Here is a 20,870-nt window from a genome sequence, read left to right as displayed (position 1 = left end):
ATCAGTGGTTCTTAAACAAGCTTTGTTTTAGAATTACATGAAAGCTTAAAGGGAAGTAATACTGAGCTCCACTCCAGGACTGCCCAGGTAGCACCTTGAGAGTGAAGCCCAGGAAAACTATTATTAAACAGGTTACCAACCTAGCAGACACCAAATTAACCAGGCAGGCATTCATTATGATCAAGTACAAAACTGACATCATGTGCCCTGTGGTGTGATGCACTAGAAAGGAAGGACGGAACATCACTCTTCCGGTGTTACTGCCAAGAATGTACAAGCTGAACCTAAGCATGAGGAACTATCAGCCAAACTCAAAGTGAGGGACAGCCTACAAAACTGCTGGCCTATACTCTTCAAAAATGTCACTGTCATGAATGACTAGAAAAGGCTGAGGACAACTGTTCCAGATTATGTATGATCCTAGACTGTATCTTGGACCAGAAAAAGAAGCCACTCTGAAGGACATTATTGAGACACTTGGTGAAATCCAAGCATTGATTTCATATTAGATAATGGTATTGTATCAATGCTGAATTTTATGAATTTGATAACTGTATTCTGGTTATACCAAGTGAATGTCCTTATTCTTAGAGGAGATATATGCTTAAGAATTTGGGATTAAAGGATCATGAAATCTATGACTTAATCTCAAATGGAAGCTGGAAGTGAAGTCGCTCAGTTGTGTCCAACTGTTTGCGACCCCACAGATTGTAGCCTACCAGGCTCCTCCATTCATGGGATTTTCCAGGCAAGAATACTGGAGTGGGTTGCCATTTCCTTCTCCAGGAGATCTTCCCAAAGCAGGGAATCTCAAATAATTCATCAACTACAACAATTACACACACACACACACACACACACGAGAGCACAAGAGTGTGCACACGAGAAGAAAGATGGTGTAAGCACGCACAATATCAAAAAGTGTCAACAACTGGTAAATCTAGCAGAAGAGTATAATGCAGTTCACTGAATTATTCTCGCGACTCTTTTGTACGCTAGAAATTTTTTCAAAATAAAAAAATGTTATAAAAGCTTGCTGGTGATTCTGATGCAGCCAGACAAGCTGATGAACTGCTGGAGACAACTGGTCTAGAGAACGTCCAGATCTCTTCCAGCTCTAAAACTGTGGATTACTTTTAAGTGTCTGGAAAAAACCAGATCTTCCATAAAATTAATTTGACTACTGCTCATCTTATGCTATTTAGACTAAGTCAAAATTGTCTTAAAAGGGAGTAAGTAAACAATTTTAATAGTTTACCCTTCGCTAAGGATGACATACATTTGGACTGGTTTATGTTGACTTGCCAAAACAGGAAAGGTTCTGTAGAGTGAAGAGAAGATAAAACCTCATGAAAACTACCTCTGCTCCCAGGATGGGCATCTACAACTTCTTATGTCTACAGGTGCCTGACAGGACTCAGCATACAAAAGTACTTTAGCAAAAACAATTCTTAGTCACACCAGGTCAATAAAAACCCACTGAATCAGGAATAAAACCTAGGGAGGTTAGAATCTTATCAGCCTGAGAAGAGTCTGCATTCCTAGCACAACCCAAACAGCTTTATCCTTTAATGGAGTTTACATCGTTTGGCCTCTGAGGGGCTGGTGGGTGGGGTAGAGGCAAAGGGTAACACAGTTGGCCCCTCCCATCCACCCTCCCATCCTCTGAGTTCTTCATCGGAGGAGTCAACCAACCATGGGTCAAAAATATTCAGGGCAGGAAGGGAGTCCAGAAAGTTCTAAAAAGCAAAACTTTAATTTCCCACGTGGCTACTAGTCTTTTTTCAGCCACATCCCACAGCACATGGGATCTTTGTTCCCCAACTAGGGATCGACCCACACCCCTTATATTGGAAAGGCAGAGTCTTAGCCACTGGACTGCTAGCAAAGTCCTCATGTGGCAACTATTTATACAGCACTTACAGCATATTATTGTATTATGTTGTACTGCTAGGTATTATAAGTAATCTAGAGAGGATTTAAGGTGTACAGGACAGAAGTAGGTTACATGCAAATACTACACCGCTTTATTATAAGGACTTGAGTACAGTATCCTCATGGGTCCTAGAACCAATATCCTCATGAATACTGAGGGAAGACTATTTCCAAAGAGAGAAGTAAGTTCTTATTCCATTTAGACTAAGTTTCTTTTATGTGTGTAAAATCAAGGGATAGGAAAATCTGCTTTTAAGAATCAAAGTCATGCCCTTTAATCAGAGCTTTATAAGCTAACTAACCAACCACCAAGTGGGAAACAATCACTTCAAGGTGTCTCCCCGCAAAACAAAACCTTGAATGGACCAATGTTGCATTAAGTGACCCCCACTAGTAACAAAGAACAAATTCCAAAACGGCCTTTCAGAAATGCCACATGATGTATACCTCTTAAAATCAGAAACTCAAATACTACTACTGATCAGATATTTTTACTTCATGCACATGATCTTATTTGAACTCCAATAATCCAGTCAATTAGATGGTAAACCCCATTTTACAGAAGAGGAAACTAAAGCTCAGAGAAATAAAGTAACTTGTTCAACTCAACACCAGTAAGTGGTACCACAGAATTCATACTTGGATCTGACTCGAAAAGAAAGACCTTGATCAATGAGGGTTTTCCATTATGCCACACTACCTCCAAAAAAAAGAAGACAGAGTACCCACCCCTCTTGAAGATTAGAAAACAGAACTGGAAGTGTGGGTAAGAACAAAAGCTACCATGTTTCACCACCCCAGATCAAACTGCTTCTCCATCATTAGGGCCCGAGAGCTGAGGGCAATTTCCTGTAGAGCCTGCTGAGGTTCAGCCCATAGGGAGCTCATTTGCTAAATCAGTGTCTCTTACTGAAAATCATGAAATATCTGCCTTGCATTTGGAAACGCACAGAAGGACCTCACGTTTCCCTTCCCAGCGGCTGCTGAACTCAGAGCAAGTGAAAGGGAGCTGATGTGAACAATGCAGTGACTCAACCAAACTCCAGATTGTTGCCAAGAAGCAAACCTCATCTGGATGAAAACCTGAGTCAAAAACAGCAGGTGAGAGCGCAGAGAAGAGAGGCTAACATCATCACCCAACCCACCAGCTCTGCCTCCAGAGGCAGTAGAGGCCCACGGCTGGATGTTCATCACCACATCAGCCCATTATCTATCCCAGCCTCAGGGAAGGAGACTCAAGGCCAGTGCCCTGCTCGGTCTTGCAACTTCATTTCCTACTTCTGAGCTGTTCTAAGAGCCAAGAGTGTCCAAGCAGAGAAAGAAGCTATGGTTAGGGAGAAGAAACAGAGGCTTTAAATAAAGATTCAGGCCAAACTCAAAGAAAAGAGAGGGAAACCACACCAGCAGCTTTTAAGGGTAAAACAGAGTCACCCACACCCCTCTGCCACACCTTCACCACAAGCTACGGAAAATCAGGTTCCACCTCAAAAGAAATATAAAAAGCAAACTTAAAAAAAAAAGCTAATCTAGGAAGTAAAATTAAATCATTTTCTGACATCTTTTCATTGCATTTTTCTTTTTTGAATTTAAATGATTTTAGAAATCATGGTAGTAAATTATGCCCATATACGGTCCCTTCTATTTCCCCATTTCTGCCACTCCTAAGCTTTTCAGACATTACAGGAAAAACACCCAACCTTTCCAGAACTGGTATGGGTTTTAAAAACAAAACCAAAACCCACTGAAGCTGTGTTTTCCCACTCCCAGGCAAGCCAGAAGCAGATGGGCAGAAGCGGACAAACGTCAGGATGATGAAGAAGAGTCTGAGCGGACAAGAGTGGAAGCTAGAGAGGACCGAACAGAAAGTGCAGCCTGGAGAAACGATGCAGAGGAATCCTGGCAGCAGAGTACACACCTTGGCATTGATATAAGGGTCAAAGGGGCCGTACTTTTTGAGTTCTTTGATCTCAAGAGCATTCTACAAAAAGGAGAGGAAAAGAAAATGTGATGATAAAATGGATGAAATATATCAATGCAATGCACAGCCCTGAGGGGCCCCAACACTACACCAACTCACATCTGTCCTCTGGGTGCCTCGAAAGGAAGTTAACGGAGAAGACAACCTCCAGGTCACCTGTCATCACCCCTCTTGCCCAAGCTTCCTACTGGAGCAACATTAATAATGGTTTTTAATAAATCAGTGAAGTGCTTGTAACCACTGCCTAGATACCTTAGTTCCTTCGAGCTCTCAGAGGTTGTGTAGAGCCCCTGCCCCACCCACCTGCCTGCCCGATATGCAAAGCACAGGGGCCAGGGTCCCATCTAAGACACTCCAGGCGGGAGGTGGCTGTGAGCAGGTCAAGCTAGCACACTCCAGTGGCTCAAAAACCCAAGCAGCTGTGTTCCAAGGCAAAAGTGAGCAAAGAGGATTAGGAATGGTGGCTGAAAGTTTCTTCAATGAAGAGGACTTTACTGTGTGATTTTTCAACTTTGAAGGATATTGGTTAATAACAAACCTCTTTAAAATATTTCCTCCAGGTAAGAGCAATCACCATCATGTTAGCCAGGAGGAGTAAAACTGCATTTAGGTTCTAAAGAGGCAGGCTTAAAGAAGTGGTTTTCCTTCCTAATGTTATAAAACAAACATCCTCGTCAACGATCTGGAATGTCTGTTGCTCACCTACCCAGAAAATACAGCCTGCAGGGGAAGGGAAGCTGATGAACAGCTACACACACATTCTCTCTCCAAACAGAGAGGGCTGGGAGCACCGCAGCAGTCTTCTCGAACCTCTCGGTGACTCAAGAGACTGCTCTGCTCTGAACAGCTCACTGAGAATGCACATGGTCCTGCTGCCGGAGGGACTTCAAGCACGGTTTCCTGGTTTTTTTTAAGAATAAGCCTGATCTAATCCCAGAGGCCACTGAACAACCTCCTCTCATCAACATCATTAGGAAAAGAATCCTAAGTTTATTGAGAAAGGGCAGCATCTCTCGCATTCAAGCACCTACTTCAGAGCAGAGAGGAAAAGAGGAGAATGGCTCGTCATAGAGAGAGGGCCCATCTCCTCTCAAATCGACACCATCTCAGACCCAAACTGTAGGGAGTTACACTTCATGAGAGGTTGGTCTAGAACTTCATAATTGAAATATAACTTTCCCAAAGGACTACATATAAAGAAGAGGAGGTACAGTCTAGGGGCACCTGAATCTATGGCCAGTGTATGGGGTTTCTGCTCAAAAGCTGCCTTTTTTATTTTTTTAAGAATACTCTCTGCTTTGTCAAAGAATGTGGTTGTTTTTTTTTTTACTTAAAAAACCCCATGTATTTGGAAATTAAATGTCCACTTTCAAATGATGGGTGTATCTAAGAAGCCATAACAAGGAAAATTAGAAAATATTTTTAACAGAATAAGAATGAAAAGAATATCTACCAGCATTTGTCATAGGCAGCTGAAGCTGCCCAATGTAATGAAATACACTACGGAATATTGAGTAAGGTATGAAAACAAATAATGGACACTAGCATATAATTTTGTGAACATGAACAAAATCTGTACTTTGGTTAATAATACGGTATCACTTTAAGAATGGTCAGTCTTAAGTGAACATTGGAGGACACCATTGAAATGATCTTCATTCCGCTGTGTCACCTCTGGCCTCCACTTATGTGTCTTTGTGAGTTCGTTTTTCAGCTACAGCATGCATTCCTCCACTTCTGAGAGTTCTGATGCCCACAAAACAACATGGTCCCCACAGTCCTGACACGCACTGGCGTGTTTTGGCTTACCAGCTCAAGCTGCACTGCCGCGTTGATGGCAAGACCCCACCAGTTTAAAATGAACCCTGGGCAACCGTGCAGGATGTGCATTATTTCCAATCTTGTGCTCTGTTACAGTACTATTCCAAATCTGCATAATTCAAATGCATACGAAATACACCCTTCAAGGTACAAGGTCTCTCTGATTCACTAAAAGGAGTGGCATTGGGAAGAGGGGAATTACTCTTAGGCCAGGGAAGAGCTGGTTCCCTTAGATCTGAGCTATGGGCCTGAGATGGCTGCCAAGGTCTGGCTGGAGTTGCGTGGAGAAAGCGTCCCTTCCTTCCAACCTGTTCATTGACTTTGGTGTGTGACGGCCCTTGATGGATGAGCAACCGCACTATCTGGGCATCTCCTTTCCAGGCTGCCAAGTGCAGCGGATAACAGCCTTTCGAGTCAGCCACGTTGGTCAGCGCGTCGTTCCTCAGAAGAACCTCGACCACATCCCTAAAAGGCAAAAATCGACCGTGAGTTGCAGAACCCACAAGTCTTTCCTACCAACAGCCCTGCACGTCTGTGTGGCATGAAGCCCCTTCACAGAGAGGCGCTCACCTGGCTCCCATCTCTAACTGAGCTTATCACCTGATTCTTCCTTTCAACTCCCTACTTGTACAGCTGTTGACAAGCTGCTGAATCATCTTGAACCACACCCCACTGACTCTTCACCTCCTGGTTTAGCTATTTTCTAGATAACCCATTTATTTTCCAATATCTTGAAAAAGTCTGGTTTCCTTGTTTGTGATGTTGAAACGGCATTCAGGGACAGAATTTATATAAAAGTAGTCATGCAAAACAAATATCATTATTCACCACATTATTCAAAACATTTGGTGAGAGGGGAGCTGGAAATAAGACAGGCAGAGCAGACTCAGAGTGGTTGCAAACATAAACCTTAACCTTACGCAAACATAAACATAAACCTTTTGCAAGCAGAAGACACATATGGTATCACTTGGTACATCCAGAAAGGATGACTTGGCTTCCTTTTTGGTGACACCACTAATTAAGCAAATAAAAATGTATAATTATCCCCATGCACATGAGGTCCAAGAAAATCCCCACTGTAAATAAAAACAGAATATGGACGTGAACTTGGCTAACAAGCTATAGTCATTTAAGTCCAAGATCCACTTTAACTCCTGCTATCCCACTATTTAAGGGGGAGGAAGTCTCTACAGATTACGTTAGCTTTATCTAAGATGGTTATAGAAAAGACTGCACTACAGAAAACGATCATGTTCAATGTATCTTAGGGCTTCCCTCGTAGCTCAGCTGGTCAAGAATCCACCTGCAATGCAGGAGATCCCAGTTTGATTCCTGGGTTGGGAAGATCCCCTGGAGAAGGGAATGGCTACCCACTCCAGTATTCTGACCTGGAGAATTCCATAGACTGTATAGTCCATGGGGTCGCAGAGTTGATCAGAACTGAACGACTTTCACGTCACTTTGGAAAAGCATACTGGAGTGATTCTGTTGTTGTCATTGTTTAGTCACTAGGTAATGTCTGACTCCTTTGTGACTCTATGGACTGTAGCCACTGAGGCTTCTCTGTCCATATGATTGTCCAGGCAAGAATACTGGAGTGGGTTGCCATTTCCTCCTCTAGGGATGTTTCCAATTCAGGGATCAAACCCAAGTCTCCTGCATTGGCAGGTGGAATCTTTACCACTGAGCCACCAGGGAAGCCCATGCGGAGTCACTTAGGCCGGGCCCAATATTGTGACAGTGATACAGAATCCCACAAGGTGGCAGGGCCCGGCTCCCTGCTCAGAAAAGTCTAAATGGTCCCAATAAACTGTCTTTTCTAAAAACTAAACTTCTACTGCTTATCTTCTCTAGTATTAGGCCTCAAACTCTCCCCAGCGCCCTCTCTTCTGTTCCGCTCCGGTTTTCACTCTTCCAGCAAACCTACCCCCTGCACCTGCGCTCCCCGCCGGGCCTGCCCCTGCTCTGGGCCGTCCCCTTCTCCACTGAAGGGCAGGGCCCTCTTCAGGCCGCCAGAGCACACCTCCAGAGACGCTTCCGCACAAATCCCACACAAAAAATCCGAATAACTTCTCTATGCTTAACAGAATTAAATAGGCCATATTTTTTGTGCATTTTTCCCTCAAGAATGGCTCTTGTTGTGTACAACGCTACTTTCATGAGGAAAGAGTGGCAAGCAGAAAGATAAAGTAAACAGAAAAATTCTCATGACCACTCGATCTCTTTTCAGCTTATAAAGAGGCTGGTTACCTGGTAGATTATCCAGCCCCATTACGCTCTAGCGTCCCCGAATCTGAGCTTCTTATTCAGATCATTGTATGGCGCTGATCCATTTCAGAGGGGAAAAGAAGAAGCTTTTAATGTTATTTTGGAGCAAGGGTTAGGGAACGAGGTTTAAAGTATACACTAAACAGCGAGTCAAGAATTCTGGACAGGCCAAATTTAGCTTTTCTCTGTTCTTCAGCATCCCTGCTTAGTACATCTTTAAAGGAAGGGGAAAAAAAGGAAAAAGACAAGCTAAGGCCTGAGTTCTGAAGAGTGGGGCAGGAATATAGTCCATTAATACTTACTTATGGCCATTCAAAGCAGCATGGTGCAGAGGTGTATACCCAGTGCTGTCAACACAGTTCACATTTGGCCCTCTCCAAATGCTACAGGAAAGAAAAAAAAAGGCTGAAGTCACAAACCAAATCTGGAGACAGCTAGCTGCTTGGGAAAAACTTCTGTGTGGTGTTTAACCCGACAGGTTACTTCCATATGACTCCTGATACAGGACAGCAGCTATGTGCTACAGAAGCACACGGCACTGAGGGTACACCAGTGGTTTCCGGAACAAGGAGTCAAGTGTCAAGACAACACTGTCATCATTTCAGAGCTTGTTTTCCTGTATCCTTCTCCTCACTGGTAACTTCTTTATTCATTCAGTCTGGGACTCGTGCCTCCGAAAACTGTCAGGCTTATAAGAAATGGCCTCTTTGAAAGGTCATCAAAAATATCACTGAATCAAACCACTAGTCAGTTATATGTACTGGGCACTCACCTCTAATGCTGGTGACTGAAGGCTGGAGAGACCTCAGCATAGACCAGACAGATTACCAGGATCATTTGACCACAAGGACCAGAATCAAAGAACCCATGTTCATAAAAGCACCCAGATACGTGTGTTAAGATGCAAGGGACAATTTTGCCTTTCCTTTGTGAATATGTCTTACTGGTAATAAAAAGAATAAGAACAGAATCTACATAAGCACCTTACTTGAATCAGAAATACCATACTAAGAAGGTTGAAATGTCACCTCATTTAATCCTCGAAGTCTTAATTCTGACTTCTGTTTCATACCTTACACTGGCCAGAGCTTCTAATATTAAGTAGTACAGGGCATCCTTGTTTCGTCCTTGCTTTTGATGAGAACACCTCTAATGTTGTTGGCAGATGGCCTGAGGTAGACACTCCATAACACGTAAAGGAAGTATCTTACTTTTTTTTTCCTTTTAAAAATGTATTAGAAATACTGTTAAATGTTTTTACCTCTATGGATAAAATTATAGTTTTTCACAATGAACCAACCAAAATGTTATCAATAGCTTCCTTAATATTGAGTCATTCTTTCATTCCTGAAATAAACCTTATCTGGCCATTATCCATTAGGGTCATGTCAATGAATTCTACTTGAGAGCATTTTACTTAGGATTAAGATTTTCACATCTGCATTCATAAGTGAAGTTGGTCTAAAGTTTTTGATTTTTGTGCTCTCATTATTGGGTATATCTGTATTAGATTTAAGTCACAGACCACCTGGGCAGCTATCTACCTATTTCTATATTCAGGAATCACTGACACAGAGCACTAAAATGATAAAGAATCACCAGTAAAACCATCTGGGCCCAGAGACCTGACACGCAGACACTGGAAGCAGCATTATTTATAACAATAAAATATTAGAAACAGTCCAAAAGTCCATCAATAGAGAAATAATTATAATAATTAAGGTGTAGACACATAGAACTAAGTACCATTTATACTGCTATCTAGTAAGACAGAACAGAGATTGCAACATAATGCTAAGGAGAAAAAAGAAACAACATTGTAAATATTGTAGAGGAAAAATATATATGAGAGATTTATCAGGATAGTGGATTGGGTACACAGGCTCACTCCATCTCCTATCTAAAGTTGTGTGAAGTGAAACAATTTCTACCCTATACCACAGATAACTGATTGACATAAAATTGATAGATCCAACCCAAGAAAATAAAAAAAGAAATGTTACCAAGTAACTGGTAACACTGAGAGACTCCTAAAAGGCAAAAATCAGAAAGCCTAGATCTACAGAAACACAATGTAGAAGAATGCAAATTAAAATAATCATATACCTCTTTTTGCCTATCAGCCTGACAAAAATAATGACATTAGCTTGTTAAAGATCAGGGAAACAAACTCTCAAATTCAACTGGTATGAGTTTAAACTGGTGAACTCCTCTGGGAATACAATTTGGCAGCATCTACCAAAACCAAAAATAGGCATTCACTCTGGGCCAGCAGCTCCACTTCCAGGCAACTATCCAACAGAAACACTTGTACACGTGCACAAAGACACATCCTTGTACAGGATTGCTTCACTGTAGAGTAAGAACTATAGACTTAATGACCACCTATAGATGGGCAATTAAACAGCAGGCACACCCATAAAATAAATTATTACTTGACAGTTAACAACAACGAAGGAAAGACAAGAAAACAAGTTAGACTTGCATTGGACAAGGAAAGATTTTGTAAGATGCACTGTGTTACTGTGAAGTGAAAAAAAGAAGTCATTGTATAATATATAAAAGATGAGGCCTCATTTTATATGCACACACACACAGACACACACACGCACACACACACACCCCCCCATGGATGGCGATGCAGAGAGTGCTGACCAAGTGTGGACAGCAGTTACCTCTTGGGAAAGGAGGTATGTGTTGGGAAGGCACTGCAGCATACAGTGAAGGAGGACTTTCAGTTTCCTCTCTATATTCTACCACACTATTTAGAACACAGTGATGAGAAGGCATTCACGTAGTGGTCTTTTTATAATGTTTTTTTTTTTAATAATGTTTTTTAAATGATGGGAAGGAACCCACATACAGGGAAAAGAAGAGCAAAAACTCAAAATAGTAACAATAAATGGTTATATATGTGAGACACGAGACACTTTAATAAGTATGCAAGGATTTGGCTTAAAAGCTGAAGATAAGTTTTAAGTGAAAAGAGAGGACACGTGTACTCTGACAGCTAAGTTCTCTGTTCACTGTCAGCTAAGGAAGCGCGTGACAAGGTCAGGAACTTAAGGGACTTCCTGGCGTCCTCCTCTTCCATTAAGCTTGGATTCCTGTAGCATCTTCCAAACTAAGAGCTAAGAGCAATTACATCTCTTTGTCACACTTACATCTCATTTCCTAAACCAAAAATTATAAACCCATGCCTGACAATGAATAAAACGTTGGAAAGTGAAACAGATCTAGAAAATTTAGGAGGTAGACTTTTCATATTTAGAGTCAATTTGCCCCACAAAACAAAACATCATCACTTTTCTATTACAAAATAGGTGACACTGAAATCCAAAAACAAATTATTTGCCCCAAATTATAAGCCAAATCAGTGGCTGATCCAAAACTCTCATTTAAGGCACTCCTGGTCTTCGGCCAAACAGGGACTTTTGTCATGATCTAATTGGACGGCAAGATGAAGTGACGATGTAGTCACACAAGGCCGCACACAATAGCAAGGTGACTGGAGTAAACAAGAGGAACTGGGAAAGAGGAAATCCTCACACGGGTTAGAGCAGCTGGGACATCAGATCTGTGGGCTTCTAGTATCATATTAGCAAGCTGCTACCTTTTCAACTTTCTCAATTCAGGTTCCAAAGTAACCTTAAAACTAAGGTTTAGGGACCTCCCTGGTGGTCCACTGGTTAAGAATCCGCCTTCCAATGCAGGGGATGTGGGTTCAATCCCTGGTCAGGGAACTAAGATCCCACATGCCACAGGGGCAACTAAGCCCGTGCACCATCCACATGCTGAAACAAAGGACCGGTGCAGCCAAGAAAACCCAAAGAAGAAAACAAAAACCCCGGACATTTAAATGGCCCTTGCTTTTAACGACAAGGCAGAACTGAGCAATTCCTCTGTCATTTTCTAACTTTTCCCTCCATGTCTCTGGTTTAGAGGTGGTTAAAGTCTGGATATCCCATTCTAGCACTAAAACTATCTCAAAACAATGAGAAAAGACAAGGCAGAGAGATAAGGAATTTCCTGCAAGAAGCTGCAGCTTTCCCAATTTGGTAAGACCTTTCCCCCTCTTTTTTCTCTAACTAGCATTTCCTCTAAATGCCTATCTAGAAATTTGAAGGAATGGGGAATATATTAAATAAAACCTAAATGACAATGGAGAACTGTCAGCTCTCTGTTTGGAATCTTAGCTTCAGACAGGATGGTAGTAACATCCCCCTCCACCCAAGTTTCTTCCTTTTTGGAAGCCCAAGAAAAGAGCTATTTACAATCTAGGTCTTCCTCTCTATCGCAGCTGTTCTATTAGGTTTTTCTAAAGCAGTACCAAAGGGCCACTCACTAACAGACAAGAGCAGAACACAATGCTCTAAGAGAACCAAGGGGAAAACAAAAACAAAAACCTAAAAATGGCACAGGAGATTCCTAAACATCTAGTGCACTGTCACCACAGCACTGATTAGACTTGACCTTAAACCACAGGGAAAATTCTTTACGCTGTGCTTCCATGCTACATATTTAAAGCTCTTTAAGGGGCTCCTTCATGTTTCTAAGAGCATAGCCATGTACAAGAACTGCTCAAGGGTCACCAGTTTGCAACTTTTAACATTTGGTTTTTCCTAACCCATGACCCCAGTGTGACATGATCTCCATGCAACATAACAAACTTGCTACTTCATATCCATTAAAAATGGCCACAATCTCTTGATGGGACATGTAAAAATATTGCATTTGACATATTTTTACATAAAACAGAGACAGAAAAACTATATGTTGAAACCAAAGTGGCCAGACCACCTTCATCTGTGACTACTCTGTGGGATCAGGATCAAATGGTGTCCCGTTCAGTGGCTCTTAGCTGGCAGCAAGCTTGCTTCATGTGGTCCAGTCACCTAACTGCTAACTTTACAGACAAGTAATGGTATCTCAGTGGGCTGGCAGGGTCCAATCCAGTTCAACTGAGTATATGTTCAGGCCCCATCTTGCCTAGGCCAGAGTGCTACATGGTCTCCACCCTAGAGGAGAGTGAGGCAGTCACACAAGTAAACAAATGACAACACAGTGCGTGACATTCTGGAAAGTATGCAAAGCGTAGCTGATGGGGAAATGGGAATAAGGGAGGCCCTGCAGAAAAGGAAGACATCTGAGCTGAGCCTTTAAAGCTTAGACAGAATCAGCCGGGCAGAAGAAGCAAAGAGGAGACAGGCATCAGGTACTCTACTCAATGCTCTGTGGTGATCTAAACGGAAAGGAAATCCAAAAGAGGGGACACACACACACACACGTACACACACATACACACACACATATACACACATATACACATACACACATATACACACACACATATACACACACATATACACATACACACATACACACATATACGCACATATACACATACACACACATACATACACACACATACACATATACACACACATATACACATACACACATATACATATACACATATACACATACACACATATACACACATACACGCACGTATACACAATACACATACACAGACATATACACACACATACACATACACACACACATACACACACACACATACACATACACACATATACACACACATATACATATACACACATATACACATACACACACACATACACGCACATATACACAATACACATATACACACACACATATACATATACACGCATATACACATGCACACACATATACACACACACACATAACTGATTCACTTTGCTGTACAGTAGAAACTAACACAACATTTTAAGGCAACTATACTCAAAAAAAATGTTTTTAAAAAAGAGGAAACACTCAAATTCAAGGTCTCCTTAGTAGTCCCAGCAAACTGGGACAAATGCAATTATCAATACTTTTAAGTAACTGGAGCATGATAGTGAATGTGTGGATGGACAGGTAGGCAGAGCCAAGTCATGAAGGCTCCTATGTGCCCCTGGAAAGCTTCAAGCAGGGAACAATCAGATGTGTATTTTAGAAAGATCTTTCTGTTGACAGCTGGGGAGTAATCTAGATGGGAACCTAATAAATCTGTTATTCACCATACTGTTGTGATGGTCTGAAATACATCACAATTGGGGAAAAAATCATTATGCTAAGCATTTGCAGAGATGATGGAGACCAGACTAACTTCCAAGTTAGTGATTTGGGCATGAAGTGAGGACCTGAACAAAGGGCATGGTAGGGAAGATGGAGAAAAAAGAAAAGATTCAATAGAAAAGACAGGATCTGGTGACTAAATGGGGAGGGCGCAGTAAACAATTCAGTGGCTAATGAGAGAGTAAATTAAGGAGGAAAAGTAGGGTTGATTTGTTTTGTGATTGTGACAGTGTGTGTTGGGGGGCAGGCAGAGGGAGTTTTGTTTTGGGTTAGTTGAGGCTGAAATGAATTTGACTCCCACGTGTAGATGTCTAGTCAGTCAGTAGGTAGATATGATGGTCTAGGCTACCCACTCCAGTGTTCTTGGGCTTACCTAGTGGCTCAGATGGAAAAGAATCTGTGTGCAATTCGGGAGACCTGGGTTCAATCCCTGGGTCCGGAAGATCCCCTGGAGGAGGGTATGGCAACCTACCCCAGTGTTCTTGCCTGGAGAATCCCCATGGGCAGAGGAGCCTGGTGGGTTACATTCATGGGATCGCAAAGAGCCGGACACGGCTGAGAGACCAGGCACAGCACAGCTCGTGATGGTATGGAATGCTATGGATACGTGTTTAGTTTAAATGACAACACTCAAATGCTGACATGCATGTGTGCTGCCCTTGTTCAACCCTTACAACCATAGCATGGCACAGGAAAGTACCAGCACATTATTTCCATCTTATAGGTAAGAAAACTGAAATCTAAATGCCTTACTGATTGTCACACAGCTAATTAATGTGGAATGGAAAGAAAATCCCATGTCTGACTTCTAATGCATGTTCCTTCCAGTTTATTCAGGCTCTCAACCTTGACTGTTGAGACAAAACAACTTGGACCATTATGAGTCTCCTTATTAGTTCTCAGGAAGTCAAAGACTCTCCGAGCACCAAGGCAGGACAGGGCCTGCTCCATCACTGGTTCTTTGAAGAGGAAGCTATGGCAATGAACTTGAAGGGGAAGAGAGGATCTCAGCAGCTCTCCATCAGGTCTTCATTAGATCATTAAGGTCTAAACAGGAGGTTGTCTCATCAGCCTTTTTCTGCCAAAGGCGTTCACTGTTTCCCTCTTTTGGTCATCCCTGCAAAGGCAAACTTATCTCTGAACCTCAGAAAGGACTGGCAGTTTTCCAACACAATGAAACACTGTCCAAGGTCCATCTAATTTTACAAAAACTTCATCTTACTCAAATGAATTTGACACATCCTTACTAAAATGTTTTCCACATACTTAACTGTTGAAAGGAGAGAGAAAAAAGAAGCCACTCTCATTCTAAGAGAAGCTGATGATCTTTGGAGAAAGACAAAACTTACAGACATGCAACAATCAAACCCAAAACAATTTCAGTTAACTGGGAAACACTGAATGTGTATTTTTATTTCTCTTTGATCCTCATTAAAATGAGGGTAAAAATAAAAAGAATAGGAGGAAAAAAACAAGGAACATTAAATGGCAGTCTTTTTAGAAGATGAAAAGTAGAGAAATTAGCAAAGCTGGAAGAATGAATCCCTGCAGCCAGAGAAGGAGGGCCAACCGACCAGGGAAGGCTCAGGGATTAGAGGCCCCTGCTGGCCCAGGAGCCCAGGGCTGAGGAGGGGCTGGAAACGAGGACTCAATACAAATTCTACTCAAGGCAGCGACAGGCCACCGGGTCCCCAGTCACATCCAGGGCAGCCAGAAGATTATCATTTCTGCACCCAGGCAGGAGTGCTCGGATGCTTCGTCGTGTCCAACTCTTTGTGACCCATGGACTGTAGCCCACCAGGCTCTTCCGTCCATGGGAGTCTCCAGGCAAGAATACTGGAGTGGGTTGCCATGCCCTTCTCCAGGGGACCTTCCCAATCCAGGGATCAAACCCAAGGCTCCTGCATTGCAGGCAGACTCTTTACCATCTAAGCCACAAGGAAACTTAAATAAAAATGACAACCAAGGATCCTGATACATTTGAGGAAAGCAAACATGAAAAGAGAGAACACAAAACAAAATAAAGGGACTCAAAGGAACAGAAATAAGAAACCAAATAAAACCTCAACCAAAAAAACCTATTATAACACAAGAAGAGGATTAGAAAAAATTACATCAGTGTAAAGCTTCTGGAAGTTAAAAACATGATAGTAGAAATATAAATTAAAAAAAAAAGAAATATAAATATAAACATAGAGCTTGATGATAAAGCTGTGTAAATCTTTCAGAAAGTGGAACCAAAAGAAGAGATGGGGAAATTCCAGAGAAAAGATAAGAAAATTAGAGAACCAAAAGTTCCAGAGAAAAGAAAGCGGAGAAAATTATCAAAGAAGTAACTTAAGAAATTTTCCTAGAACTGAAGAATGTGAACTTCCAGTTTAAATAGTTCATCCTGTATTCAGTACAAACAATAATTTTTAGAAAGACCCATCCCCCCAAGGCACACTGAAATTTCTAAACACATGGGATAAAGACAATATACTTTCCAGAGAGAAAAATAGTTTGCATACAAAGGGTTGAGTGCATCAAATCTTCAATAATTTCAAGATTTTCACAAAGTCTTACAGCTTTCATTTTTGGAAGCTGTAAGACAAAAAAGCAGTACTTTCAAAATTCAAAAGTGAAATGATTTCTAACCCAGAATTCTATAGCAGACCAAAAATCAGTTAAGTATAAAAAGAGAATAAAGATATTTTTAGACATGCAGAGTCTTAAATTTTACCTCCCACACACCCTTTTATCAGGAAGTGACTGGAGGATGTGCGCTACCAAATGAGCAAATCAAGAAAGAGGAAGACAGGCATCCAGGAAACTGGACAAAAAAAAGGCAAAGGGAATAAAGCATGGAGTGGAGTGAGCCTCGAGAATATCCAGCCATCCTGGAGGGTGTGGGGCTTTGAGGATGTAGGAGAAAATGAAACTGACAATATCAACTGACATGTCCGCCTGGGACTTGGAAAGGAATATTTAGGGATTTAAAATTTACGGCTGTAGTTTAGGAATTAAGAGTGAGCTGGATAAATATGGCTGAATCCCTTTGTTGTTCCCCTGAAATCATCAAAACATTGTTAAGCAGCTATACCCCAACATAAAAATAAGAAGTGTTTAAAAAAATTCCCTCTCAGCCCTGCTTTGGCTGCATCCCACACAGTTTGATAGCATTTTCATTTAGTTCAGTTATTTTTTTAATTTCCCTGAGACTTGTTAACTCATGGATTATTTACAAGTGTGTTGTTTAGATTCTAAGCATTTGGAGATTTTCCTGTTGTCTAATGTTACTGATTTCTAGTTTGATTCCACTGTGATCAGAAAACACATACCAACTTTTGTCTTATGTAGCTTAGCATATGGTCTATCTTGGTATATGTTCTATAGGCAATTGAAAAAAATAATATGTATTCTGACATAGTTATATGGAATGTTTTTTAAATGCCTACTAGATCTTACTTTTAAAAAAAAGTGAACTGGGAAGACCTAGAGGAATCAGGTGGAGAGGGAGGTAGGAGGGGGGATCGGGATGGGGAATACGTGTAACTCCATGGCTGATTCATGTCAATGTATGACAAAACCCACTGAAATGTTGTGAAGTAATTAGCCTCCAACTAATAAAAAAAAATAAAATTAAATTAAAAAAAACAAATTACAACCAGTGGGGAAAACAAAATTAAATTAAATTTTTAAAAAGTGAGCTAGATATAGGAAACTCAGAACACCACCAAGACAGGTAATACAAGAAAAAAAAAAAGAGAGCGAGAGAGAAGATTGTAGTATACTAATTGGTTTGACAGGTGAATAATACTAATAGCCATAATAATATAAACATTAGATACTGATGTAACTAAAAACTGTAATATATCTGAAGGATGAAGGGGGAGGCAGTGAACCTAGCGAGTGAAAAAAAGCTAAACCCTGCTCTTCCGTAAGAAAGACAGATAAAAATCTAAAATTTTAACATCAAGAAAGCAGCAAAAGCATAGTAATCAAAAATACAGAAGAAACACCTGAAACTCAGAGCCAAGAGCTGGAATTGGCTGCTTTCCCAAAAAAAGAACTCAAGTGGGCATAAATGGCCCCCTGTTAAGGATGGTGCAAAAACGATTCTGACACCACACGTCAGGGTGAACAAGTCCTTGTCACCTGTGAAATGTGTATTTCTGGTCACCTTGGCTTTTGTGGCCATGTGTTTTGTGTTCCAAATGTGTGATGAAAGGCAGTGACTTTGAAGGGTTTATTCCCTTGCGAGAGAGAAACACAGTGGAAAGGCAACGCCCCATTTTAAACTTACAGGTGATACAACTCACACAAACAACTTGGTAGGATGACCTTGTTCCACAACACTAGCGAGGCGCTCCCCCCTCTCCTGCCAAGAACAGTCTCCTGTTTCTAGTGACTTAACTGCACACAAGCCACACCACACCACACACACACTGGCGAGCTTCTGGCTGTTAGAAACCTTATACATTCACTCCAGTAACTGCTAGTTTCAGTCACGGTACCCAGAAGGGGGAATGGGAATGGAGGCAGGAGGAAACACAGAGTCTCTGCATGGCTGTGGACATGAGCACCACTGTGGGAACGTTCTGCTCTGACTACGATGAAGTCATGAGGAATAATGCAAATATAATCACATTTTTTACAAGCCATGTTTCCCTTACTGTTTACACAATTACTTTGGGGGCCCTTAATTTTATTTGATTCAGTTTACTTTCGCCTGGCTTCTTAACATTCAAGCATTCTGTTTCTGTTTCACAACTGCAAGAAAGGCACAGAAGTGCTGAACTGCATGAGAATGGTCTCCGGAGCTCAAGATCCTGATTCCTGCCACACTGCACCCTCTATGACAGTAGAAACGGTGCCACCTTCCCAAGCAGGAAGCACACAGGAAATAGCAAACATCTGCGGGGAGGGGAAAGAAGGGGAAAGCTGCTGTGCACTCTAGGTGCCTTATAGTAAGACCAAGCCAGTGTGCAAAGAACCTCAAAGGCACAGAAACAAAAAGTTATAAGGCAGTGTTCAAGGGAAAATCACTCAGTCATGTCCAACTCTTTGGGATCCCATGGACTATACAGTCCATGGAATTCTCCAGGCCAGAATACTGGAGTGGGAAACCCTTTCACCTCTCCAGGGGATCTTCCCAACCCAGGGATCGAACCCAGGTCTCCCACACTGCAGGCCAATTCTTTACCAGCTGAGCCACAAGGGAAGCCCAAGAATACTGGAGTGGGTAGCCTATTCCTTCTCCAGCAGATCTTCCCGACCCAGGAATCGAACCAGGGTCTCCTGCATTGTAGGCGGATTCTTTACAAACTGAGCTATGAGGGAAGCCCATAATGCAATGCAGTTCATGCTCTAAACGAACTGTGCAGACACTAAGGGAACACAGGGACCACTGGGATGAATGGCATCAGTCCTCAAGAAAAAAAGGATGAAAGGCTTTGCAACCAGGGAGAAGGCTATGTGATCACACTGCAGCCAAGCTGGCCTTATAGGAGCAAATGCTTCCCAGAAGGCCATGCCCCCCGCCCCCTTCCTCCCCAGGCCCCCAGCCCTCCCGCCTCTTCAGCACCTCGGCAGCACTGAGCAAGCTCCCGAGGAACTCCGGCCTTCCCCGGCGAGGCAGGACTCTTCCCGAGCTACTTGCAGAGCTCCTTGTATTCTGTCTTGATGACAGTCAGCTCGGTTCAGGGCTCTATGCTTGTCCCTATTTGACTGCCTTTCTTACTAGACCCCAAGCAACTTCCAGGCAGGTCGGAGCATGTTAGGTTTACCACCTTCCTCACTGCCAAGAAAGCACTGCCCCGGGCACACGGGGAGCCCCAGGGGTAAGAGAAACCTACACATAAAAGCAGGAGGGGACCTATCTCTTCCAAGACAGCTGTGGTAAACTACTTTTTTAGATTATAGAAACTATTTCTAAGAATTCATATCCTCTAGTTATTTCTTGAGTAAAAAACACTGCACAAATTTCTCTAAATATATGTGCAGATTCATACTACTGTAAGATAACATGTTACTGAGTAAGAAAAAGCAACGTTCCTTCTATTGTGTGTGGGGGGGTGGGGGTGGGGGGAGAACGTGTGTGTGTACAGAAAAGCTTGTAAGAATGGTTTGTTCCTTGGCTTGTCAAAGTCCACAGGCTGAACTGAGTTGGGCAGGAAGGCGAGATGCCTTTGTCAGTCACTTTTGGGGGCAAAGATTTCTCCGCCTCAGGGAAGTAATAAATCCTGGCTTGTATCTGTTGTCCCAGCATAATTATTAACAGCATCCTGGCCTGGACAATAAATTATATGGTCACTTTACTCCATCCAGACTTTGAGACCTTTCTCTTGAAATTTTGACTCTAAAAGACCTGAAAGTAACAGGCAGTGTTAAATGTTTACTATGAGCCAAGTATACTTTCAGTGGATTAAATAATTCACTATTTACTTCCTATCAGAACCATATAAGCAAACCCAAGGAAACTGGCAAGTATGGGGTGAATAATTTACCCACTGTCCCAGAACTGGAATGTGTGACACTGGGTTTAACTCTAAAATCTTAATGCTATGCTATATACAACTTCTTGAAAACCACTCTCTTGGCTGTTTTTCTCATTCCTGAGTAAGACAAACTTCCCACAGTTCATACACTTTCATTTCCGCCCAGCTTTACATTGCCCGATCCTCATTCATTCTGCCTTACTCTTTTTTTCTCTCTAGGGGTATAGGAAACCAATAAAGAGTCTTGACAGAGGCACTAT

The 20,870-nt window shown here is 42.0% G+C and overlaps 1 protein-coding gene across 6 annotated transcripts in view; it reads right to left on the bottom strand.

Moving 5' to 3' along the window:
• The window catches only part of ANKS1A (ankyrin repeat and sterile alpha motif domain containing 1A), a 165,313-nt gene that overhangs the window by 89,599 nt on the left and 54,844 nt on the right, over positions 1-20,870 (bottom strand). For 4 of the 6 annotated variants that reach the window (XM_065913196.1, XM_065913199.1, XM_065913195.1 and 1 more), the window contains exons 2-4: positions 8,308-8,388; positions 6,043-6,199; positions 3,851-3,913 (exon numbers count right to left, since the gene is read on the bottom strand). In XM_065913196.1, coding sequence (XP_065769268.1) covers positions 3,851-3,913; positions 6,043-6,199; positions 8,308-8,388 — 301 coding nt within the window. The remainder of the gene's footprint in view (positions 1-3,850; positions 3,914-6,042; positions 6,200-8,307; positions 8,389-20,870) is intronic. The other 2 variants (XM_065913197.1, XM_065913200.1) reach the window with 1 other exon arrangement.

This window comes from Muntiacus reevesi, chromosome 20, assembly GCF_963930625.1.
Source record: "Muntiacus reevesi chromosome 20, mMunRee1.1, whole genome shotgun sequence".
Taxonomy (NCBI): domain Eukaryota; kingdom Metazoa; phylum Chordata; class Mammalia; order Artiodactyla; family Cervidae; genus Muntiacus; species Muntiacus reevesi.
The sequence above is the reverse complement of the archived record's forward strand: the minus strand, read 5'-3'. Positions and strand labels throughout refer to the sequence as shown.